The sequence below is a fragment of the Amblyomma mixtum genome, chromosome 1, assembly GCF_055824585.1.
Source record: "Amblyomma mixtum isolate Tamu chromosome 1, ASM5582458v1, whole genome shotgun sequence".
Classification (NCBI taxonomy): Eukaryota; Metazoa; Arthropoda; class Arachnida; order Ixodida; family Ixodidae; genus Amblyomma; species Amblyomma mixtum.
This window is the reverse complement of record NC_143012.1, coordinates 37183876-37210025: the sequence shown is the minus strand read 5'-3', so window position 1 is coordinate 37210025 and position 26150 is coordinate 37183876. Positions and strand designations below refer to the sequence as shown.

Below are 26150 nucleotides of genomic sequence, written 5' to 3'. Positions count from 1 at the left end.
AACAGGCCATTTCGAACAAACTGCTACGCAACGAGAAGACATCTTAAAGCAGCGCGATACACAGGACGAGAGAAAGAAACAAGAGACAACACGAGCGCAAAAGACAACACGAGCGCTCGTGTTGTCTCTTGTTTCTTTCTCTCGTCCTGTGTATCGCGCTGCTTTAAGATGAATCCGTTCCAACTTGCCTAGTTTTCTGTTCTCGGTAACGAGAAGACGATGGCCACAGAGGCACTCGATTTTGCTACGATTTAACGCTTCTGCTATCGCCTTCTCATGCTTTGTCTGTTTTCTTCATGTTGAGCTGACGTTTGTTAAATAAAAAAAGAACTCTTCCAGAGGCCTCTTTGTTCGGTGTTTGAGGGCTCTTAATCCAAAAAGGTTGCGAATGTTGTCTTGAAACGATTTCCGTGCAGAAAACTGAAAGTGCCGTAACTGGGCTACAGCATTCTGTACGCTGTTCCAGAAGGACGGTTTCTGTGCGTTGTACACATCGCAGCTTTCTGTCATTTTAGAAAAAAAAAAGAAGAGCATGGAATTAAAAATAAAAAATAGTAAAAAACTGTATCCATAGGTTCTGTGTGGCCCAGGCATGTGATGTGATCCACATCCATGCGAATTGCAAGCAGAGTGAGTCGGCAAAGCCTTTTCATAACAGCTAACTAACGGGAACGTCGTGGTTGCTATCCACTATCAAGGAACCACTCAGAGTAAGTGCTTCGTATACAGATAAGTCGACCATGAAGTCGCATTTCGCTGTATCCTTTGAACGAGGAAATACTCAGAATAAATGACCGTGAATAAATGACCACATGAATAAATGACCATGAAATCATGGTCCGCTGTATCCTTTGAAGCACCGTCCCATCCGCAAGTATAGCTTTTCGGTGCAAGGTCGGTCAAGCGGCGATGAGGAAAGTGGAAAACTGCGTGACAAACCACTGTTGCGTATGCTTTCGTAATACGCCCTCCAAACCTGCATAAGAGATATTAAGAAGTAACACAACGCTGCCAGATTTATTGATAACTTTTTTTTTCATTTTTCAACACAGTTTCAGAAACAGGACACATAATTAGCGGGGACACACACACGGCGCTGATCAGAAGTTCAGCTGTCAGAACTTGTCCTTACTGTCATGAGCATGTCCAGCATACTTGGGCGAAAATTTTGAATATTGGAATATTGTAAGGCACTGTTATGGAAATACTGAAGATGATCCATTCTTCTGACGCGTAGCAAAATCTTTCTTTTAAAGTGTGTCCATCGCTCGCATCGAGCAGTTAAGACTTTGATAGAAAACCAGTCGAGAGCACTTTTGACGATAGAAAAGCCGTTAATAGAAAAAAAATTCAAGCCTGCCGGTGGGAGATCTGTGAATATATTGATTGCTATAGTACAGTACTGCAATATATTAAAAATATATTTAAAAAAACGACAGAACGGTGTCAAAAATACTACAAAATGTAGCTCTGTCATAATGGTAGATTTTTCTGTTGCTTTGTTTTATATTTTGTTGTGGTGCAGTTTTTTTCTGCAGTACTTTTCTGAAGTCTGTAGTTGTGTTGTAGTTTTACAACTCAAAATTCTATTGTTGCTACAAGATCGTGGTAAAAATATTACAGGAAATATGTTGTGACGATAGACAATTTTTTGTTGCTCTTTCCGACGGGTAAACTCCCTCTGAAAAATGCTTTTGTCAAGAATTGATGGACATGTTCAGGGCCGTGTGTGTGTTCCTTCTCGTTGCCTGCCCTGGTTCTGAAGCCCTGTTGAAAAATTATGAAGGAATACCAACTCGCCCAATCTGCCGTTCTTCTTCTGTCGCAGCTAATCGGCTAATGGTCGTCGTGGTACGGCTTCGTAATCCGACTGATCCGCTTCAGATCTCCCGGGATTTGTCCGTTATCCTCCCGTACTACTTGCGCGAGATGAGCTCGCCAACTAATCGGATGAGATTTCGTCGGCTTTATGGTAATTTCCTTTTTTTTATGCAAGATCACGGCAGGCAGAAAATAAAAGGAAAAGAACGAGAGCAGTAACGTTCCTGTCGTGAGTGTCCGACGAGCGCGGACAAGAACGACCCTCCAGACGGGTGGCTGAGAACAGAAAAGGGCGCGTCCGCCCGTTCACATTACTCGGCGCTCGGCTGTTACACTAGCCGGCGGCACACCACAGTTCCCTCACCCTCCATTCCAAGCCGGCAATTCTGTCGCTAAACACGAATGTACCTACATATCCCAGTCAAAAAATGCGACACAACCGGTCCCGCAATACAACAGAAATTTCTGTCGTCCTGTCGTTACGACAGATATTTCTGTTGTATTGCGAAGTTGTCTGCAGTTGGATCAGTACTGGCTCTGTCATTACGACGGGACACTACACAATACTACAGAAAATGCTGTTGTTACTACAAGAATTTCTGTTGTCATGTCTCATAATACTACAGTAAAATGTGTTGTGATAACAGAAAATTTTCTGTTTTTTTCGATAGGGATCAGAGTACGAAGGGAGTAATGTCCTTTAGCGCATACACCCTTTTATCAACGGGTGTGCGCTGGAGGACAACTTTACTCCCATTGTTAACTCCTTTCTGTTCAGAGCGCACATTTTAGCGCTTGATGAGCTGTCGTTGAGCCCATAGTTTTACTCTATTTGTGGAAATTTTCGACATTTCTGGGACAATCTTTGTTTTTATTTTATTGATTTGACAAGTACTGCAGGCATGCCATGCCCAAGCAGGAGAGGTGAGTGCAATACAGATAAGGCATACAGTGAAACAAAAGGAAGACTTCACACAATAGCACAGTGAAAAAATGGCTGAGGCTTAACTTGGTTAAGCCTGGAGAATGCGAAGCATCATCGTGTCGCGTAATTTGGAGGCGCACAACCACATCGACGGCGCGAGGTGGGCCCCCGTTTCTCCACTGTCGTGACGTCATCGTGTCACGTGGTGTGACGTCATGTATCACGTGATTTGGAGGCGCACAACCACAGCGACGGCGCGAGGTGGGCCCCCGTTTCTCCACTGTCGTGACGTCATCGTGTCACGTGGTGTGACGTCATGTATCACGTGATTTGGAGGCGCACAACCACAGCGACGGCGCGAGGTGGGCCCCCGTTTCTCTACTGTCGTGACGTCATCGTGTCACGTGGTGTGACGTCATGTATCACGTGATTTGGAGGCGCATAACCCCGGTGAAGGGCTGAAGTGGTAGCTAAAGTAGTATGCTTCGCATAAAAACAAATCAAGTTAGATGTACCACACTTGACGTGGTGGGCGATATAAACGGTGAGTTAATCTGTAGGGCGTTCCACTCTGAAATCGTGCGTGAGAAAAATGAGAATTTGTTCATGTTAGTTCGTGCAAATACAGGTTATTGTAAGAAAGTGTTTATGGCGGTAGGGTCGTGAGGAATCTTTATTTAAGATTGTTTTCGGGGTTAATACCAAGTTTGGAAAAAAAAGATAGGGATTGAAGACTTTCTCTTTTCGTCTAGTGGAACATGGCCAGCATTAAGAAGCACAAATGAGGGTGATTGGAATGATGACAGAGCCACATGTGAATTCACCTATACGGCTGTTCGAGAAATGGGTGAAAATTAACCCATTTACGCCAAAACTTCGGGAATTTAAAGAAATTAAACTATTTTTATACGAAGTGTTTAATTCACCTAGGATTCATGATCATCCTTCCATTGATGGAAATATTTTTCTTAGCGCCGACTTTTGAGCCGTCTTACCATGTGGGATACTAGGCAAAATCGCTGCCTGTTACGTATGGTAAAGATTCAGAATTCTGACATTCACCTTTCCCATCGTGCGCTGTAGTTTTGTGATGGAAGTGCAAAAACTGTATTTGTTGTTCTGGCGGAATCACAATGTGGTCAAAAATCGAATCTGCTTACTGCATTTAAAGAATACTGGCGGCTATTTCTAAACGCACACAGCGGTTGCATAGGAAATGTTTAGAACCGCTTGAGCTCACGTCAGTGAGCGGAACTTTTGCAGTGTAAACTTTAAGAGTTACTGCGCAAAAAAAAAAAGGGGGGGGGGGGGGGGGTCATGCGCGGTGGACGCTAGGTACATAAGTGTTAAGGCGGTTGACACTGCTGCTAATTTAAGGCTCCAGAAAAAAAAATGCCTAATGCGATATTCATTTGTTTGTTTATCGGATCGAGCACACCGTAATACTAGATGTGTGCAGCTCCACTCCTACCCAGGTTCTAGCTGCCAGCAACTCGTCAGGGGCGCATTAACGGCGAAGGGTTGAGCGCCCCACCGCCCCCGAAGCGAGAAATTGTCGCTAGCACTGGCCCTCATTACTTGGACGTGAAATGGTCAACGAATGAGCCATGCACTGTACACTGTGAGAACTACGCAATTCAACGACACGAGGCGTCAACCTTGAATGCGAAAATAAATATCAGTGAAGATTTTCATCACTGAGCGATTGGCACAGGATGCATGCATATACGAGCAGACCGAGTACACCAATAGACATTAAAACTCCCATGGATGTCCGGCGGATATTTAGGATGTCCGGCGGATGTTCAAAGGAGTTCCAGTTCCTATTGGGAATAGATAAACGTTGCACTCGGTGCGAAAGTTTTGTGTCCATTGCGGGGTTTACTGAGTGCAGCAAGTGGTCTCACAAGATGAATGCTGTGCCCTTTGCTCTTCTCATGTATTTTCTGTACGCCCAGTTTCAAACTTCTGTAATCACTCAATAGCAGTCTGTACAGCTTAAACATTGAGGTGACAGACCCGTTGCATCCGCAGCCAAGTGCGTACCCACATCATGAGGTGGTAATCGAGGCGTCCCCTGATGTCCAAGCTCCAAAGGTTGCAGACAAGTTCTCATCCTCACCACTGTTAGTAATAGTATAAAGGACTCTGGAAAACGCAGAGGATGGCTCAAGCACATGAAAGACGAAGCACGTTTCTAGTATCTATATCTTGTCATTGTATCGCTTATCTTTCGTTACTCTCTGGGAGATAGGGTCCTAGCCTCGGCGCTACCCTAGGGTTCTTAGTGTGCATCTACGCATCGTAGACACCCTCGTCTAGATTGAAGTATGCACCGTCACTCAAGTTCCCCAACAAGTCCGGGGCAGTATTTAATCAGGACCGCGATCGATGGCCTACAACAATAACACGCGTTGTGCCGTGTATACGCATAGCTTTATTGAGACGCCGCCAGCCTCTTTCCAACTACGGCGTCAATATTTCCTGGCACGATGCACTCACAGCGAAAGTGCTCCCGCGGAAAACAAACCGACGCTTCGTTCAGGAAATGCGGCCAGATTCGCTCCCGTCGAACCGACTCCCCGGGAGCCACTACCGGGGCAGACGCACGCCGCATCATTCGCATGGCCTTGGCGCCCCGACTCCCATCTCCCAGAATCTCTCTCTCTCTCTTCTGGCGCCGACGCGCAAGCTAAACCACTTTTCTGAATTGTTTTTTTTGCTCGCTATTTCTCGTTTTCTGACCGGCCGCTCCTCTTGTATTCTCCCCCTTGGCGACTACTCCAAGCCTCCTCTTTCCTTCGTTACTACGTTCCTTCTTGCTCCCAGACCTCACACTCTCTCCCGAACTCTTCCCGCTGAGGACATCTTGTATTGGCGAACCTTTCAACGCGGCAGCGGACAGCGTCGATCCGAAGGCGTTACGACAAAAGAAAACAGCTGGGAGTGGGACAGGAGAGCCTACTTTCCCCCTCACCCTCCGGACTCCTCTCACTCTCTCTTCGCCGTCTCTCCTCTCGCACCACGCCGTCGCGAGATGGCGCCCCGGTTGACCGAGTTTTCTTTGGCTCTGTTGTTTTGCTTTTCACGGCGCGCCAACACCAGCCACCACTGCGCTAGCGCCAGGCTCGGCGGCGTTGCTAGCGTTGTCGCTGCTATTCACGTGCGCAGCGCGACTCCGGACCCGCGCTGCTTTCGGTTTGTGCGCGTCAGACCAGTCGGAGAAGACGCTATAAACGGCACGGCTTGGCGTTCTCGCGACGTGCTAGTGTGCGCGTTAGCGCCGACACCTTAACGAAAGAGCGAGCGAGGAAAATAAGCGAACCTGGACGACGACGACGAAGTCCTACTCCCCCCATCTCGCATCTGGAAATGCGTTGTCTTCTGCTCATCGCGGACGTTACTCCGACCGCCGAGCGATTGTGATTGTGTGCGAGTGTGTCTCTCACTCGATATCCCGCTCCCCTCATCCACTGATTCGTCTCTGCCTTATCGCACTGTCATTACTGCGTCCTGATCATTTTGTGTGCGTGAACGTTCAGTCGACGCCTCTGTGCGAAGGCGAAGAAACAGCAGTCGCCGAAGATGCTGAACGCCTTCCGACGGTTCCGTGAGGGACAACCCGAGCTTGAAGCAGGTACGAGTGATGCAGAGGCATTTTACTACTCGGCGATCACTATTTCCGTCTTCTCTGCGCTTGTTGCGTTTTATAAAAGCGCGATGAAGTTGTTTCGTTGCTCGAAACCGAACGGTAAACGGCGACATAATGTAGCGACCAAGTATACGTACTGATGCGCAACTAGTACACACATTGAAGTGAAACTGGCTTTTGCTGATTGCGGTTCTACGTTTTTGCTAGTGGCGGTTCAGTCTAAGAACTAGTTGAACTTTAGTGTATCGGCTTCGTCGCTTCCTGATGTCGCTATTTACTGTACTTTCGGGAGTAGCTCAAGAGCTTTTCACATACTTAAATGTCGCACCAACTAGCCCTCCGCAGCCGTTGTGAAGCTCGGTGCGTGTCTGCCGATCGCGCTTTCACCCTCTCCCGTTGTTGTCGTTGTTGCCACCTGCCACTCCCATGCTCCGTATGGATGGGGGAGGGGGTGGATGAGGCTGGCGGGCTCGCGTGTTTTGAGAGGCGCACGTGTTAGCGTTACGCAATCTGGCGAAGCTCGGGGCCGGGGTCCTCGTTTGATGTGTTGGGTTTCGTCACAGCTGGAACAGCTTGGCCGGGTAATGGCGGGTTTGTTTTTGTGCGTGTACGTGCGGTGGGGAGATAGGAATCGCATGATTTCCGGGTAAGTCTGTGTCTTTGAGGAAGCGTTGAAACAGCGGTGTTGCTGCTGAGTCCGGCTTTCCATGAAGTAACTCTGATCGATGTTCCCAGGTTGTCTAAAGGAACGGCTGTAGGAAGCGGTTGCCGTTATTTCCTGGAATTACGTAAGCGACGAGAGCGTCGAATAAGGGTGGCTGGATATCCGATTCCACGGTCGTTGTAAAACGCGTTGTCTCTGTTCTTTTCGTGCGCAGCCATCGATGCTGAACGTTAGCGAGCCGTCCTCGTAGGCAAGAACATGTAAAGCAACAGATTTGATGCCGTACTGGTTTTTTTTTTTTTTTAGGGGAGTAAGCGCAGGAAATTGGATCTGTCTGAGAAGGCGTGCGACTATATTGTCGGCCAGCGCTTGGAAAGCAACAAACAACCGCAGTACTTGACCTATATATTGAAAGAAACTGAAGCAAGGAACATACGTATAAGCCGGCGTCCAGTAAGGCTCTCTCGTCATTATCCGTGTACCTTTAATAAGAGGGTCATTGCCAGCCTATAAATCTCCGCGTCGGAAACGAACGGGGGGTTGTGTTAGCGATCTTCGATCGTGCCCCACTTTGACTCGGCTCGAAGAAAAAAAAAAGCAATAAATAAAAAGATACAGAACAAGTTTGATTGTCGCTCAGAGCGTTGTTATTGAAGGCTGGTTTCTGTCGCAACTTGCCACTCCGCGTGCCTGAGATTCCAGAGATTGGGGACCCTCCTTATACGCGTCGCGGGTGATAAAGAGAGACCTCGGACATGAGACCGACGGTTGGTTGGCTTCATCGTGGAAAAAAAAGAAAAAAGACAACGGCAGGAGACCGGGGGCTCTGTTTCGTTCTGCTTCGTGCTGACGGGGGTTCTCCGCTGGTATGCGTGACGGGAATTTCATGGCTGCATTTTAGCGTCGCCCCCCCCCCCCTTTTTTTTTTTTGCTTTAACATGCCCAACATTCTTGAACAAAAATTTTGAATATTTGAGAAATGTAAGTTACTGATATGGAAATATTGAAAATAACGATCAATTCTTGTGATAAGTAGCAAAATCTTTCTTCTGTAGTATTTCCTGCCGCCGTGGTGGCTCAGTGGTTACAGCGCTCGGCTGCTGGCCCGAAAGGCGCGGGTTCGATCCCGGCCGAGGCGGTCGAATTTCGATGGAGGCGAAATTCTAGAGGCCCGTGTACTGTGCGAAGTCAGTGCGCGTTAAAGAACCCCAGGTGGTCGAAATTTCCGGAGCCCTCCACTACGGCGTCCCTCATAGCCTGAGTCGCCTTGGGACGTTAAACCTCAATTAACGATAAACCTGTAGTGTTTCCATTGCTCGCATCGAGTACTTAAGACTGCCATAGAAATCCTTTGGGGAACGCTTTTGACGATAGCAAGAACGTTAATAGCAAAAAGAACAAACAAAAAATGCGAGCCTGCCGACAGGAGATCTGCGGACATATTGATTGTTATGGTGAAATTTTAGAATATATGAAAAATTTGTGTTCATGAACTCTTTCCCGTTGAAAAATGCTTTTGTCCAGAATTGCTGGGTATTAGAAAGCAACGAAAAAAAGGTAGAACAACATAGAAGCCAACATGTACTCCCTACGGATTACTTTTCCTTGCCAAAGTGAAGTATTTCGACGAACCAGTTAAAGTGAAGTTGTAACGATAGTCGTTTTGCGTAATCACGGGGTACAGTAATCTGGGATTCTGATGTGTTGAGAGCGTCATTCGATTGCGCCCTTGACAATTTATGTGCTTTGTCGAACGCGGTTTCATTACACTGCGTTCGGTCGAACACGAGTATCGGATTTTTTCCATTACATATTTCTGTTTCAGGAGAGCAAGCTGCCCGGCTAGTTGGTGAAGCATGTTAAACAGAATTCAGCGCAAAAAAAAAAAAAACGGACAAGGGACGAAGTAAGGGACACATAGACGTTCACGAGCGCTCGTGAACGTCTCTGTGTCCCTTACTTCGTCTCTTGTCCGTTTTTTTTTTTTTTTTGCGCTGAATTCTGTTTAACATATTTCTGTTTGTTACACTGAACAGTGAACGGGTCGTTGGGAGGGCAGCCTCAAAGCGCTCAGCAATACTTCGACACGAATTTTGTCTCTCAGTTGTGGGACTTTTCTCCTGTCTCTAGTTCAAGTTTGTACTGTAAAGAAATCCATCTGCCTGGCCTCTACTGTGTACTTGTTATGAAGTCGGACATTTCGCCTCGAAAGCCATTCTCTGTAGAACCGCGTAATATAAAACAGTGTTCGATTAGTTTTGTGGCAGCCTTTGTCCTTAACTTTCGTGCAGATAGTGCATGGGCCTGCTTTTGATTATACAGGACCTAGTAATTTTATTCCATCCTTGTTATGCACTGACAGTCGCTGGTCCTGAACACGAACACAGAGCCCAGTCTGTCTTCATATTAGCCTATATTAGCGTATAAAGATATTGACTCACGATGTGGCAATAAAGTCAGTTCGAGTTCTAAACTGAACTTGGTAGGAATTCGTACGGGCAGCCTCGGAAATTCTTCCAGTTGAGCAGAAAACGAATCAAGCAAAATGGTATTCGAGGACAGAGAACAATTGACGGAAGCGGAACGCACCCATCTCCAGTGGAAGCCATCTTGTGAGGAATGAAGCATTTGTCAGCTGGATAGATATAACACTTAAAACTTTGAGATGACTGCGGCGACCCGCATTGGAGCAATGCGAAAGCAAAACGTCCACATACTGTATCGACGTCTGTGGCTATTCTGAGGTCCTTGCAATATATCGACGTCCGTCAGTATTTTGACGTCCAAGTGTAATTTTCGCGTGTAATTAATTAATTAATTAATTACAACTCATGAACCAAATTTTTTCACAGCAAGATCTCATCATTCACTGTCTAACAAACTTTTGCTCATTATATCTTTACTGGAGGACACAATCGTGCGGCCAAGTTTTGATGACGCGACATAGCCATCTGATGATTTCGCATTAATAACAATAAAGTGCGGCGAGGGCAACTAATGATAAGGCCCTTATGTTACGACAAGCGAAGCTCAGCACACTGTGTCTTTCGAGAAACACGGCATGAACATGTTCAAACTCCACCTTTGGCTTCTCTGCCGCTTACTGATGGAGTCTGTAACGTCCTTGAGAGTGGATCGTTAGGGTTGAGCCGGTTACGTCAGTCGAAATCTCATTTTTGTGCTAGTTGTGACTTTTCTGTGCGTTTTCTTTAGCGGTTTCTGCCAGTACGTTCGCTAATTCCTAGTGACTGATTGCTGAAAACATTGGACTCATATCGCATAATTGACGGATCCACTTTACAGAAACAAAGTTTAATTTTTCAGGCAAATATCGTGTTACCCATGGCTAGCGAGACATTTTCTGTCATTAATTGTATAGTTGCCGTTTCGAGTGAGGATTTACTCGAATTAAGTCCAGCGGAAGTTAAGAACGTTTCTGGCCTAAAAATGCACTAGTTATGAGGCAAAGCAGCAACTACACACCAGCAATGACCTACCCCTAATATAGTATCTTCTCCGAGTAACAGACTTTTTCGAGCAATCATCAGCGACGAGATGGCCCCGAATGCACTGCGGACGTTGTATGTCAAGCTGTAAAGAAGCATGTAGAGAACTTCTTTCGAAATCAAGGGCAAAGTATTAGTGCATCTATTCCGAGCCATATTGCGAATATAGTACATGTCTCATTGGATCTTGGCTGGATTACTCATTTCCGTTAGCACAGCGGAAAAAAAAAAAAACTCCACAATTCCATCTTATCCTTGTCTCCCGAGATTGCGTAGTACCCGTGGTAGTTTCACTGATTTGTGTATAAGTATACTGAGTACTTAAGCGTACATAAGTATACTTAGCTCTCTTGTGCTTAATTAATTACCCGAGCAGCACTGCTAATGTGCCCATTGTTGGAACTATATTGGCAAATGCTGGGCCTAAAAAGTACCAGAGTAAAACCATCCGTCTCCAAAATTGGCCGCCGCGGTGGCTCAGTGGTTATGGCGCTCGGCTGCTGACCCGAAAGACGCGAGTTCGATCCCGGCCGCGGCGGTTGAATTTCTTTGGAGGAGAAATTCTAGAGGCCCGTGTACTGCGCGATGTCAGTGCACATTAAAGATCCCCAGGTGGTCGAAATTTCCGGAGCCCTCCACTACGGCGTCTCTCATAGCCTTAGTCGCTTTGGGACGTTAAACCCCATAATCCAACCAACCAACCAAAATTGGGTCAATTACCAGTGCATGCTTGTAAAGCTTAGTTCGCCAGCAAATTGGCCTGTGCTTGAAGCCGCACCAGCGGTATTCGTCCGTTCGTCGGCTTAGTTCTCAAATTCTCCCTTGTATCGACGTGAAGCGTGGTCCAGTCCTGGTTGCCAGCTTCTTTCGAAGACTCAATGAGGCGAGTCTTAATATTCTGCTTAAAATTCGTGATCCGTATTTGTGGAACTGGGCTTGGTGTCCTTCAGTGGCTTATGGTGGGCTTAACAAAGCCGCTCAGCTTTTTTTTTTTTTAATTTCCAGTGCTCTTCTACGTCACCTACTCTTCCACGTCGCTTAATTCACTCGCGTGCTTAGCTACGAGCAAAGAAAAAGTGAATAAAGAAAAACTGGTGCATTAGACACGCTTGCACAGGCGTGCCTGGGGGCAAACTCTTGTTTCGCTTGAAGAGAGAAGGAATGAAAGAATAATCAAGAAAGAAAAAGGAAACCCGCTTTGTCCTGACCTACTTAAAAGTCGGCGGAGATGCCGGACGCTCGCTATCGGGAAAGGAGGGGGAAAGAAAGAAAGAATGAAAAAAAAACGCCGGGGGCTTTATTGGAGGCCCTCCAGAGACGGGATGGCTGTCTCGTTTAGGGTCCGTAGTATGCAGCCCTAAAGCGAAAGCTATGTAATAGCTCCGGACGAGTAATGCTCAAGCACTCCACTGGGCATCCAAGCTGGGCCGCGAAGTAAGATTGAGCTGACAAATGGGTCACGTTTGATATGGTCGTATGTGCATGCTCCTTTCTATTTATTATTTTTTTTTCAGATGAAAAATCAATTTTGCCTCTTTGAACCCATCAAACGACCTCTTCCGTGCAGAGTTAGTTTCTCCATTCCTAGGAAAAACAAGGACAATCAATCAATGACTGTGGAAACTGTGGTGGGCAGACCGCTCTATCTATAGTCTCGGGCTGAGGTCATGAAAAATGACTTTGAACAGGATTAGTCCTTTAATTACTGACTTCACATCCCTTGTTTTGTTTTGTTTTTTGCAGCAGTGTGAGCTGTCGACGTAGTCGAGGCGCTCTAGATTAATTAGTTAATTAGTACCACCCGGGTTTAATTAAAAGGTTCGCTGAAATCTCGCTCGACGAACGCTTTTGCTTTTCGGCTCTATCGAAACAAAGCTGCTTGCGCATACGTAAGTAGCCCTGTATTCTAAGCACTAATACGCCTGTATGGGAATGAAAAGGGAGTAAGTGGTCCTCTAGCGCTCTAGTTGTACTCCCTTTTTATTCCCTTCTGTTTAGAGTGTGGCGTTGTGTTCAAAAGCGAAACGAACGATGTGGCCGATCAGTCACCTCAGTGACACCATAGCAGGGCAGGCCTGAGGCGGTTAGGAGCTATTAAACATTCCTCCTCCCCCCCCCCCCCCTCAATGCAAGGAATTAAGGCTTTTTTCGTGGAATCGCGTTCTTGTAAGGGCAGAATATTAATTTACACCACGTTATTTAAAATCGCATCATTCGCCGTGACATGGTCGCCAAAATACTTACATTTTTTTCCTGGCTCGTACTAGTCAGTGTTGTTTTGCTATTTCTGCTATGTCATTTACTGTGAAACCCCGTGTTATAAGGTTCTTTGTTCAGTTTACCTGTGTTGTTTTGTTTACTCTTTTGTTGCGTAATCCCAATGGCTTGCGTAGGTCTCTCAGGCCATGCAGGCACCCAAGTATATAAAAAGTTGGAGGCTTATCAAGGTTAAGCCCAGTGGATGCGAAGCAGCCTTCGTTTTGCATTCTTATTATTAACGTCGTTAGCGTTTGGAGGCATCTTGACCGCATACACGCCCGGCGCAAAGACGCTGGCGCGGTTGCGGGCACAGAGACTGACGCGACGGCGGGCGCGGGCCGCTTCATCCCTGGCGTGACGTCACATATCATGTGATGCAGCGATGGTGGCGCCGCCGCCGCGTCGCGCGCGACGGCGCGAACCGAAGCGTGGAGGCCTCCGCCGGGCGACGTCCGACGGCGCGATATGAGGCCCCATCTGCAGCCGGTGTGACGTCATCACGTGACGTCACATCATGTGATCTCACTTCAAGGTATGGTGGCCACCGCCGGGCGTCGCGCGAAGGCCCGAAACCTACGTTAATATGCTTCGCATAAAAGTAAACTGATTCGCGTCACAAGTGGACATGAAGATTGGAGGGGGGGGGGGGGAAGAAATGTTGCAAAGAAGTTACGCATTGCCTCCAGTTTTTGCCTTTTATTTCGGTGAGAATCCCCGAAAGGCGTTGTGCAAATATTCCCCTCCCCCTTCAGAACTTCCTCTGCAAGTTAAACATCAGACCTTGATTCGCAATTATTGCAAGCATATGGTTGCCTTATACCAGGTGTCCCTGCTGAATGTAACCAAGCTTTTAAAGAAACACGGGGTGTCCTAGCCGTCTGAAACCAAATGAGGGTTGTTTAGAGTCGCGTGACCTAGTCTGCAGTATTTGTTCGTTCTTCAAGGTTGACTAATTAGTTAAGCTTAATTAACTAACTTTTTAATTATTGACTTGACGAACAAAGTGTCAATGCAAAAGTTGTAGATCGCTTTGAGAAACAGTTTACTGAGACATTTGCAGCAAAGTAATATTTACGTAAAGTAGTTTTTTTCCGGCCTTTAACCATAACCCGCACAATAAGAAAAAGCTTCCACCTGACAACTGTGCCACTTAAACGTCCCAAGACGCGCCTTAAAGAATAAAATCCATTTTTTCTGAAGTCCTCGCCTCGATGAGACTTTGGGTGCCCATTGGGGCAGAAAAGTGAGCGAGCAGCTGGTCACGTGACAACTTTCTTTTAAGGCCAATAAATGAAGCTACGTAAATCGTAACTTGACGGAAACAGCACTACTAGCCGTTTTTCGAGGTGATCTAAAACCTTTGCATTGACACTTTCTTCCTGAAGTCAATTAGCTAATTAATATTAACTAATTAGTTAACTTTGAAGAGCGAAAAAAATACTCATGGCTAGGCCACGCGACTATGAACAACCCTGAGTTGGCTTCACTGAACTAGGACACTTCGCCTTTTTTAAAAGTTTGGTTACATTTAGCTGGGACACCCGGTATATACAGGGTGCTTCACCTAAGGCTTTCCGCAATTTTTAAATATAGGCGTTTTGAGCTAGAAGGCTGCTTTTTTCGGCACAGCATTGCCAGCAGTGTAGTACGTCAGAATACAGCTCAGACGCGCTAACTAGCAGTCTGGTTAACTAACATTGAACAGCTGACTCTCAACAATTACTGTTAGGCAGCCCACCGTACGCAGTATCCGTATCAGGTTTTAAAACTTCGAAAACGCGGTTACCCTCGGTGCTGTGGCCCAACAGATTATGGCTACATCGCGCCAATATACATGCGATTTTGAAAAGCTTGCAGGCAGAGTAACCTCTCCAGTGCACGTAACTCGTTTAAATTTCCAAAGTTTGTTGGGCCGCAGCGCCGAGGGTAACCGCGTTTTCGAAATTCCAAACACTAATATGGATATTACTTACGGTGGGTTACACGCGTCTGAAAATTAAGGAGCCTAACAGTGATAGTTAGAAAGTTAATTATTCAATATTAGGTAACCAGCCTGCTAGTGAGCACGTCTTAGCTGTATTCTAAAGTAATACACCTCCGACAATGCTATGCCGAAAAAAAGCGGCCTTCTCATCATCATCATTTATTGAACCCTTAAAGATCCCGTCTGGGACATTGCATAAGGGGGGAGTGGTGTGAAGCGGTCATACAAAGGCATGTAAACATAAAAAAGCATAACAAAAATAACTAAGCATAACAAGTTTGACGAGAAATTAACGTCAGGTAATTCAAATAGTAGAGAAAATATATGTCAAAGGAGTAGTATATAAAATTAAACATTGAAATGTGCGGAAATTAAATAAGTGGGAAAACACTTGTGGAGGGTGTCGCAATGACACAAGCAGTTCAAATTGCAGGCAGAGCATTGCGAGGGAAGTAGATATAGTTGGTTCAAGTGGTCTGTTATTAGCTGCCTAAACCTGGTGGGATCAGTTTAGATGACAACGGTTTCAGGAAGGTTGTTCCATTCTTCTATGGCGTTGGGAAGGAAAGATTTGTTGAAAGCTTTGGATAAACCGTGCAACCGCTGAATGCTGAGGGAGTTGAACTATCGGCGAGATGAGCGTAAGGGAGCAGATAACAAAGTTTGGCTTAGTGCAGGGAAGTTAAAGTATAGTTTGTGTAAAAGACAAAGAATTGATGCTTTTCTGCGGAGTGCTAATGGTTCAAGGCCGAGAGACTATTTTAGGTTGGTAACGCTGTGTCGAGACGAATACTTCGATGTTATGAAGCGAGCTGCCCGATTCTGGATAGCTTCGAGCAGTTGTATTTAAAAAATTATGAAAAGTCTTAGGAGAAGCACCCTGTGTATATACGACACAACATAGCACGCGTGAGTTCATTCCGAGACGGCGATGCAAGTTGGCTGACCACGCTCGTGAGACCCAAAGCGACCGCATGCGTCTCCAGATGCACCCAGTGGTAGGCAGTTATCGATTCGAAGCAAGCAGCTGTGGCGAGCTGCGCGCCGAGTTTGGACGTAGGCCGAGAGAGAACCACGCTGGCGACTGGCGCGTCATGGGCGTGGCGGATTGGCTTTGCGCCAAGGCAGAGGAGGTCACTCGACCGACGAAGACGACAAGGGGGAGGAATATGGTGAACACGGAAAGGAGAGAGGGGAGAGGGGGGGAGAGTTCGTGTCTCTCTCTCTCTCTTTTACGCAGCCGCGCCGCGACAGCTGATATGCCACGGCTGCTTGGCCTGGGAACGGAGCGAATCTGCGAGTCTGTGTGTGTGTGCTCGCAAGCACGTATCAACAATGGGAACGTCGATCGGGGTGTTGACACAGCGGTCTATGCCATATTTTCTTGCGGGAGACCCGCCATGCGGCGACCGTGGGAGATGGAAGTCGCGACGGGATGTAGACGGAGACTCAAGATCCGTTACGGACTAGGAGAAACAAGCACATGAAAATCCGCCCCTTACAAATGACGTTTTAGACAGTCTATAGAGTGTCTATAGACTTCTGTCTATAAAGTCTATAGACTTTAGAGAAATCCTAGAGAACAGTCTATAGGCAATACAAATGCCATAGACAGTGTATAGACAATCTATAGATTCATGGCCATACACTTTTAGTAGACTTTTGTCTATAGACTATGATTAGAAAAAAAGCAAAATCTACAGGAACTCAATAGAGTCAATAAGAAGCCTATAGACTGTCCATAGACTATTTTTATAAGGGCGTCGTACTACTAAACGAAGCAAAACAGCAAGCAAAACGTAACGACAGTTGGGAGACAATCGTGGGTATATCATCATAATCATCGTCTGCTTGACTGCGCCCACTGCAGTCAAGGCCAATGTTTTATGTCCGCTGGTTTCAGGAGCTACCGAATCACTTCAGAACTGCGGGACCTCATATTGAATATAAGTTTTCTGCGGCACACTATCCATGCACCGCAGATTAATTCATGCTTACATACGTCATTGCATTCACAAGATCAAGAAAATGTTGTAAAGGCGAGCAAAGAGGTTGGGGGGGGGGGGGGGGGGATAAGGCAGGGTGTCAGCATCGACTGTATACGGGGACGATTTCATTTGAATATATTGTGTCAGGGGGCGCGAATTCTGGTGAATTCTAACAAAAAAAAGTTCGCGTAGCCTTCATCGATTCTTCCGCGTCATAACATTTTTCCCCATCGGGAACTTGCAATGAACTCCCGCATGAAATCTCTGAAGGAGTCCGAAGAGTCAAACCCTCGAGGACGCTTTCTCCAAGGTGAAATCGGCTGATGTTCTTATTACTGTTGTAGCATTAGAAGCCCGATGGGGCCAATAATGCTTTGTCGTCGTAAAATTCGTCCATTGGCTGGAGGGATTGAAGTGACGTCACCAGACGGGAGCGCTTCCATTGGCTGGAGGGAAGTGGTACGCCATCGATCCGGAAGTGACGTCACTTCCGGAAAAGACATCAACTGTTGCTGATACTATCGCATTGCCGACACATAATGTAATTGGGTGACCCTGTGAATCTTTTTTTTTTGTTTGTTTGCAGCGGATGAATGCTTACAGTTTTCTGTTATGATAACGTATGTACGTGCCACGCCGACAAACCACTCCGACTACCGGGCAGACAATCGCCCACATACATCTGTTGCTAGAGAGGAAGAAACGCGGCACTCCTCAGTGTTTCATCAACCTGCCGAGTGTTTCATCTTCCGCCGCCTGCGTTGTGCCCCTGTGCCGGCCGTTCCCGGCCTCATGAATATAACAGCACCCGGTTTTTTCCACACTCGAGTGGAGAAGCTGTGATTATCTAGGCATTCGCGTCTCGACTCTCCAACCCGTGCACAGCAGTTCTGCGCGATGTAGCCAAGTGTTGCGCTGTGCTTGCGTAAATTTCTGTGTGCGTTAATCGCTGCCATGCGATGCTTCCAACAACGCATAACCCCCGCACTATCTCAGTGTTTCCCTGTATACGCTGCTTGCGTTTAGTGATTGTTATCTCGTTTTCTAACCTCTTAGGGGCTGGGGAAGAGTTAGACCTAAAGCGCGTAGAAAGACACTGGACGTATGTATACGACAGACAAGCGCCTTATTCGTCCGTGTCTCTCTGCGCGCTTTATGTGAAACATGTTTTACCAACTAGCCCAGACTCGAGCCTGACAAAGAATTTACGTCGACGACCTGCAACAAGCAGCTGCGCCCCTTCTTTCTGCAGCTGTGGATTTTACGCCGGTGTCGTATTACAGTCGAGCCTCGTTATCGCGAAGCTGTTTTTAACGAAGTAATGGATATAACAAAGGAAAGACGATTATTCTTGGTAGCTCGATTATTCTTGGTAGCTCGGTCAGTACGGGTTGTAAGGAAGCTACTGCTATAACGAAGCAATCGTTGGACCCCTTCAACTTTGTTATAGGGAGGTTCAGCTATATGTAGTAACTAGAAATTCGGCGTTTCCTGTTGACTGACGAGAAGCTGATCCGGTGTGCAGTGGGGAGTTGACGGTCACAATAATGTGTCGAATGTGATGTAGTCGGGGGGGGGGGGGGGCCTCCAGTAATCGAGTGGTCCTATAGGGTGTCATGGACGTCGCTGTAGCTCTCACATTTTAAGGCGAAAGCCTTTAATGGCTCATAATGTCGTCCGTTAGCAGAGGGTGTCACACGCGTTTAACTCGGGAGATAAAAAAAAAGAAAACCAATGGTTGCTTAAAACAGAGGAGGAAGAAATGAACCGAGAAGTCAAGTTCGATGACTGTAGATTAATTAGGTAATTAATTATAGGCAAAAATGTCGAAATTGCGTCGATATAGCGCGGACGTCGATATAGCCACGGGAACGGTGTGACGTCACATCCACCGGAAGTCGTCACGGCATAGTGTCCTCGGCTTTCGCCTCTCAACACTTTAGTTGTCAAAGTGTCCTCGCAATTTTCTTTTTTCCGGTTGTGGTGTTTTCGTTCATCGGCGCAATAAATAAAGAAACAAAGCAGCTAAAATTAAGGAAGAAAATAGTAAATAAGGAAATGAAAAAAGGAGGGAAGAAGGAATGGAGAGCAGCCTGTGAAACATCAGAGCCTTAAGAGCCGCTGCTGCAAGGCAGCCCGAGAGCATTGCAAAGGCGAGATTTGCTGGCTTCTTGGAGAGCTCTCGGAAACGCCTGCCAAGATGTCGCGGCTAAAGAGAGGGCTTTTCGTTTTCTTACTTCCTATTTGTTTTCCCCCCAGAAATTTGTCTGTCACTGGAATATCTATTTTTATTTCACTTGGCTTAACGCAGTTGCCCTTGGTTGAAGGAGTTCGGGTATTTCACTACGCTGGCCGTTAAGGCGAAGGTTCCGGCGGAAACGCGGTAGTTGTCGAGTCTGTAGAGCGTCCGTGCATACCCCCCCCCCCCCCCCATCTAGTGGCGCGGTGGCTTTCGTCAAGGACATCCCGCAGCGGGTGCCACTCTATGGGGATCCCGCTACCACGCCATGCACGTAACCTTGACTCGCGCTAACCCTCACAAAGCAGAAACGCACTCGTCACAGAGTCATGCGCAGCAAATGCAGCAATGCAAAAGCTCGAGAGAGAACAGCTAGCGCTGATCTAATAGCCATTTAATTTTCTTGTTTTGTTTTTAATATTCCCCCGCTTTATTTTGTGCATGACAGGCACCGCTTTGAGCGTGACAGGAAGAAGCATTAGGTGGAGCAAGTTGAATTTCTTTTCCCTTCATTAAGTGAATAGGACTTTTTTGATCTCCAAGGCTTGTGCGTTATACATAGGCCCTGGCGGGGCCAATGACAAAAAAAATGCGAAAAAATTGCGCACCTTTGTTTGCAAAAGTGAGGATTCTCTTCAGTCTCCGAGATCAATTAGTCCGTGAACTGACGAAAGCCTTCCAGATACGTATGCGCCAGGAAATTTCTATCAGTCAACCTTCGATTTCGTTGTCTGATAGAGAATCCGAGTTTTTTGTGTCTGCAGTGGATTATCTGTGAAAGAACGGAGCTTTGTTGCTTAAGTTTCTTTTTCGATTTCGGCTGGAAAAATTTTCTGGGGACGATTGCTGCTTTGCTGTTCTTTTTGTTCAGTCTTTTTATGATTTTCTATTAGTACCTCTACTTTCTTGAAAAACCTTTTCGATTGAGAGCTAAGGCTTGTCGTTGTTCTTATTCTTCCTGTCGTCGTCTTCACGCGCTTTTTTTTTTTCCACCATGCATACTTCCAACGCTTCCGGTGTTCTGGAACACCTCCTTAGAATTCATACTTCATAGCCCATTTCAGAAAGACGTTGGATAAAACGCACAGGAACGGGCTAGGCGTGATTTATGCCGCGTCTTCCTAAATATGCAAGCAAAAGAAGTGTGAGTTTCCAACAAGCCGAAATCTTCGAACTGACTCGCGAAAGGACGGAATATCTGTTCGAATCAAGCGTAGCCCGCTCGGAGTCCTCCTAATACACATGGAAGTGACAAAGCTACAGGGTCAGTTCGTATTAACCGGCAATTCGATTTAAGCGACTTGGAATTAACAATGTTCCCCCGTGCTTGCGTGCAGCCTGCATGGTGGGCGCGACTAAACGCTTCCTCTATACTCGCTTCGTGCGATGTTTTCGTCTCTCTCTCTGTCTGTCGCGTGGTGCCCTTCGTGAGAGACATATTTTAGCCGCCCGGCGGCAGACAATAGAAAACGGGCTCAGAGCGCGCACATCCTGTCGCGTATGTGACATAAAAAGAAAAGCGCCCGTATGCGCATGCGCACTTTCGTCTAACTCTTCCGCGGCGCGCTGTCGCGCACGCACGCACACAAGTACGGGCACAACATGCGTCGGTTTTTGTGCGGCGAGGATGCGCTGTAGGCGCGTCGTTGGTTCTCCGCTGTCGGTGTTTGTTCGCTTGCGTTGTCTACTATGTACTACACGGGCCAAATGCGAGACCAATGTTTATCACGGGGTGTTTTATGTTGGGATTCTAAGGTGCCAGTGGTGCGCTGCCTTGTCCGGTGAATCACGCCGTGTAGGAAATGTTTCCGGATTAAATATGATCACCTGTTGACTTGCGCTTTTGCGAACGAAACGGTAGGTTCTGTGGCGATGCGAAAACGGAACTATATCTGCGGCCATCTTAGATATGCGGTAGAGTTAGTTTGACTTATGGCTTGGTTTATGAAGATTTAATGTCCCACAGCGACTCTGGATATGAGGAATGCCATATTGGAGGGCTCTGGGAACTTTCGACGACCTGGGATTCTTTAACGTGCACTGACATCGCACAGTACACGGGCCTCTAGCTGTATTGTCTTTTTGCAAAACTCTGGAAGTCAGCTTCTCTGCATACCGAAACCTCTTCACCATAGCTTCCAAGCTTGGTTTAGGGGACGTAAATCGGGTGTAGCGCTGTGTCCTGCGTTTCAGTCGGAAAGGAAAGTTCAAACGCAGCTGTGACAAATAGTCTTCAGCGCTGCACCGAACTTCTGCTCACAGGACGGGACGCGCCGTCATGGTAAGGGGTTTTTTCGCTATGCAGGAAAGCTGACTTACGGAGTTTTGCTGCAGAAACGGTGCCCGCAGCGCAGGGCGAAATGGTTCCATGATGTCTTAGTTCTATACTTCCGATGAAAACATGCATTGACGGCCGGCTCACTCTCTTTTATTCTTTTTTATGCGCCAAAGCCCGTCGGGACGGCAGGCGCACACATGGTGGATAAAAGCCACATCAAAAACAAAAAGAAGCGTAAGAGAGGACGGAGGCCATTGGGACGCTGTGTTGTCTCTGAGAGGGGGGGGGGGGGGGGGGGTTCAATTAGGCGCACGCAAGGTTGCCTTCAAGAGCAATTAGCTAGCTGGGACGGGGCCAGGAGAACGTGGGACCCTGGGCTAAGTACCGCAGGGCTCCCATAATTAAAGCTTTAGGCCAAGAGGCAAGTGCGCTGTCAACATCTGTCCTGTTTCGTAAAATTGTGCCGGGTGTTTCTTTTGCGCCCGTACCGAAAAGGGCTTATAAACTGAGATCGAAAATGGAAAAATTCAGTAGGACATGTTAAGGACCGTTACCGCAGCCCAAACACCAAGCACTGGAGATAAATACTTCTTTTCATTTTAAGAGCTATATGACAAACTTAAAAAGTCATTATAAAGCTCAAATCTAAAAACCGTTTGGATTAGTATTTCACTTGTACACAATTAAGATCCCAAACGTTACGCGCACCCGATAAGCGCAAAACAGCTGTATAATGTATCCTTGTCACTTTAAGTAGATTAAGACGGATATGAACAGATTGCAGGCAATAAGAATGGAATATACATTCAGTGAATACAGTGTACACAAACTGTGAATAACGACGCCAGCATACGATTTCTACAGGCAAACATCAACATACATCAACCACACGTCAGCAATATACTGTTCATCCTGGCCTTCGATCTTCAAGTTGTGATTCGTGTCGCTCTGTCTTTTCTTTTCTCGTACCTCACACCAGCTTTTCATATGATCTTGATCCTATTCGTGTGCATTTCTGCTGACATCCTTCAACTGAGGCATACCTCTGCTCAAGAGAAAAGTATACAACAGCTGTATCTCACCGGTACTCACCTATGGGGCAGAAAGGTGGAGGCTAACAAAGAGGAGGAGGAGGATGTAGAAGAGGAAAGGCAGCGAGGTTAACCGAAAGAATAATCGGTTTGCTACCCTACACGGGGTGAAAGGAGTGAGGGGATAAAAAAAGAAAGAGAAAGGAGAGTAACAGAAAATTGAAGTGACTCTAAAACGTCACTGTTCGTTAAAGTCACAGCCTATCGTGCAGGCCAGAAGTTCTCAAGAAGCGGAGCAGTGCCTTGCAGGCCTTCTCCGCCGACGACCGGGTTCAGCTTATGTTAAGGGCAACGCAGCGAGCTATGGAAAGAAAAATGATAGGTGTAACGTTAAGAGATGGGAAGCGGGCGGAGTGGATGAGAGAACGAACTCGGGTTAATGACATCCTAGTCGAAATCAAGAGGAAGAAATGGGCTTGGGCAGGGCGTGTAATGCGAAGGCAAGACAACCGCTGGTTTTTAAGGGTAACGGAGTGGATTCCCTGTGAAGGTAAGCGTAGCAGGGGACGGCAGAAAGTTAGGTGGGCGGATGAGATTAAGAAGTTTGCGGGGATACGGTGGCTGCAGCTCGCAAAGGACAGCGTTAATTGGAGAGACATGAGAGAGACCTTTGCCCAGCTGTGAGCATAGTCAGGCTGATGAGGTGCTTACACATATCAGTTGCTTACGTTACACTGATCATTTTCCTTTCTATAGCTCGCTGCGTGGTCCTCAATTCAAGTTGAACCCTATTAGTTAGCGTCATTAAGGAACACAAATGTGGCAACGTGTGTTAGTAAATAAATGCCAGTTAAGGACAATTTAGCTGAAATAGGAGATAGGGATTGAATATGGGCAATATATTATGTGGAGCGCAATTGACAAGCGATGGTCTATGCGGGATAGAAAGCGCAATCTAGGCCAGCATATACTTCTGTGGAGCCGCGAGTGTAGCAGATCTGCTGGAATATCGTGGTTGTGGTCGGTGCACATGGGATTAATCGTAGGACATTGGGGCAGGCCTTTGTGTGCTCTGAACTCAACTCGACCGATGGTGATGGTGATTATGTGTGTGTCGACGACGATTTCTGTGCGCAGGGTTAGACACTAAACTGCTGCCACCGCTGAAACACTTCTTTCAACGGCTAACAGCGTCAGCACCACAAACTGACAGCCCATCTTTCTTTTTTTACAAGTACCCAGTAACTCGTTTCGCATCTCCGAAACCATGAACGCACTGTCGTCGGTAGACCTGACGGAAAGGAAGATTTCTGCAAACGCTGGACGTACAGTGTGCTGACAGAATCGTGAATCCTTGCAGCTGAACGAACAGCACTCGATCGGCTCACATTTCTTCTATACGCGTTTAGCACTGTCGTAGCTCGGATACCTGTAACCTTTTCGCACATGTGTCTTCGGAGGCTCTTTACCGGGGTTAATGGCACCGTGGCACTCTCTGCCGCGATTCGAAGGTCACTGCCTCATATATGCTGCAGCGGTCGCGGCCAGCTCCGGGCAACAACGTCATGGAGGAAAAAAAAAAAAACTAAGGGGAGGGGGGGCATGACGTCACGCGCTCAGCCTCTGCAAGCCAACCTCCTCTGACGCCGCTGCGGAGGGCCCTTTTGCGCACTGACTCTTGGGAAATAGGCCCTCCACAGTTCTTTCTTTCTTTCTTTCTTTCTTTCTTTCTTTTTATCTCAAAGTACACATTTCATTACATGAAGACACTCAAGGATCCTTAGCCAGAGGCTAGTCGTGGATCCCAAAATGAATACAAATAAGTCTACTGACGATTCAGGAGGAAAAAAAAACATACACATTTGTCGGTGTACAATGAAACAATTGCAATGCAAAATACAATACAAAATACAGACTGAAACACTATCGTATGACATTCATATAAATAAATAAAAAATAAATGTCATTCTACATTCAGATTGCCACGTTCAATAGATTAGTAGTATTATGCCACGCCACAGACGCATATAGTGTCGCTTCACTGAGACGCTTCTGTTTGAAGAAAAAAATTCTTCAGTGCTCTAAATGTATTAGGTGAAGATATGACTGACCATGGGATAGCATTCCAAATTTTGACACCAGAAAAACGGAGACATCGATGACCATAATGATTGTTAGATATTGGAAGCAAGAACTTTCCATGAGCGGCTGAGCGAGAACTGGACGGTGGAGTCTTATATGAAACTAAAGGAAAGGTGCTAGGGTTGCAGATAACATTTTTTACAAAAATTGCTAAACGATAGTTTCTTAGGTTAGTTAGTGGCATAATGTTATTTTGTTTAAATAAAGGCAGTGATGGAGTTCTAGGTGCAACAAAATTGATCATTCTAAGAGCCCTTTTTTGCAGCCTTACCACGGGTTCAATATACGATGGATACGTAAGGCCCCAGGCCTCAATACAGTATGTTAGCTACGACTGAAACAAACTGAAATATAATGTTTTTAGCGTATTAGTCTGAAAATATTTAGATGCTTTCGCTAATGTATAACAAGAGTACGACAGTTTTTCACACAGGGCATCAATGTGCTGGTGCCAGTTGAAATCTTTATCCACAATCACTCCCAAGTATGTGATTGCGTCAACTTGCTGCAACTCATCAGCTCCAATATGCAAGCTGCAGGGTGACATGCACGCAGACTTATGCGGTGATTTGAAAGTAATATATTTCGTTTTTTCAGTGTTCAGGGATAGACGGTTAGATTGGAACCAGGTTTTAATGCATTAAAGCTCTTTATTAAGCACGGTTATACCATCCTCTATAGATTTGGCAGTAACTACCATAGCGGTGTCGTCTGCATACATGATGACTTGTGATTTCTCTGCATATACAGGAAGGTCATTCACGTAAAGAGAAAAAAGAATAGGTCCCAGGTCCCATGGGCACTGTTAGCAAATCTGAAACATTGTCGTCAATTTGGACCCGTTGGGAACGATCGGATAAATAACTTCTAAGGAACTGCAACGCCAAACCTCTAAAACCAAGTCTTTCAAGTTTTTTGGACAGAATATCATGATCCACGGTATCGAAAGCTTTTTTATGTCTAGGAACACGCCTACTGCTACAAAATTTGTGTTAAGTGCGTCATTTACGACTTCGGATAGGGATAAGATTGCAGTAGTAGTAGATCTTGACTCTTGAAAGCCATGTTGATCAGTGCTAAGAATGGCATACTTCTTCAAAAAGTTCTTGATACGTTTGGCAAGCAGTTTCTCGAAAAGTGTGTTAAAACAACTTAAGACAGAAATTGGTCGGTAATTGCTTAGATTATCAGGGTTTCCATTTTTGTATACCGGGACTACTTTTGCTACCTTCAGTGCATCCGGATATGTGGCGCTATAAAAGGACTTATTAAACAAAGAAACCAAAGTAGGCGCTAGAACTTCAATATTGTTTTTCAATAACGACACAGGAATTCCATCTAGTCCGCGCGCTTTTCCGGTCTCCAGTTGCCTACCCACTGATATAAGTTCATGACAGGTTATGTCATCATATCTGAAGCTGGATTCCTGCCATGGAGGAAGAAAAAGGGGCTCCCCGCTTTGCGCTTTGGGGATCACATTCTGAGCTATGGAGCAAAAATGCCTGTTAAATTCATCTGTCATGTGTGATGCACTCGCGGACAAATCTTTTGAGGGTAGTACCCTTTTTACTCCTGCTGGCTGAATGATACAATTTAGAATTCCCCATAGTTTCTTGGTATTGCTAGCATTAGCATTAATTTTTAAGTGATAATAATGTCTT

The 26150-nt window shown here is 46.2% G+C and overlaps 1 protein-coding gene across 5 annotated transcripts in view; it reads left to right on the top strand.

Moving 5' to 3' along the window:
- Positions 1 to 26150, top strand: part of LOC149366037 (1-phosphatidylinositol 4,5-bisphosphate phosphodiesterase delta-1-like) — a 106077-nt gene that overhangs the window by 51375 nt on the left and 28552 nt on the right. Inside the window, exon 1 of one of the 5 annotated variants that reach the window (XM_089547844.1) lies at positions 5796 to 6383. The exons of the other annotated variants lie outside the window; for them this stretch is intronic. Coding sequence (XP_089403970.1) covers positions 6332 to 6383 — 52 coding nt within the window. The 5' untranslated portion in view covers positions 5796 to 6331. Of the gene's footprint in view, positions 1 to 5795; positions 6384 to 26150 lie in introns of those variants that run through there. 5 annotated transcript variants of the gene reach the window in all.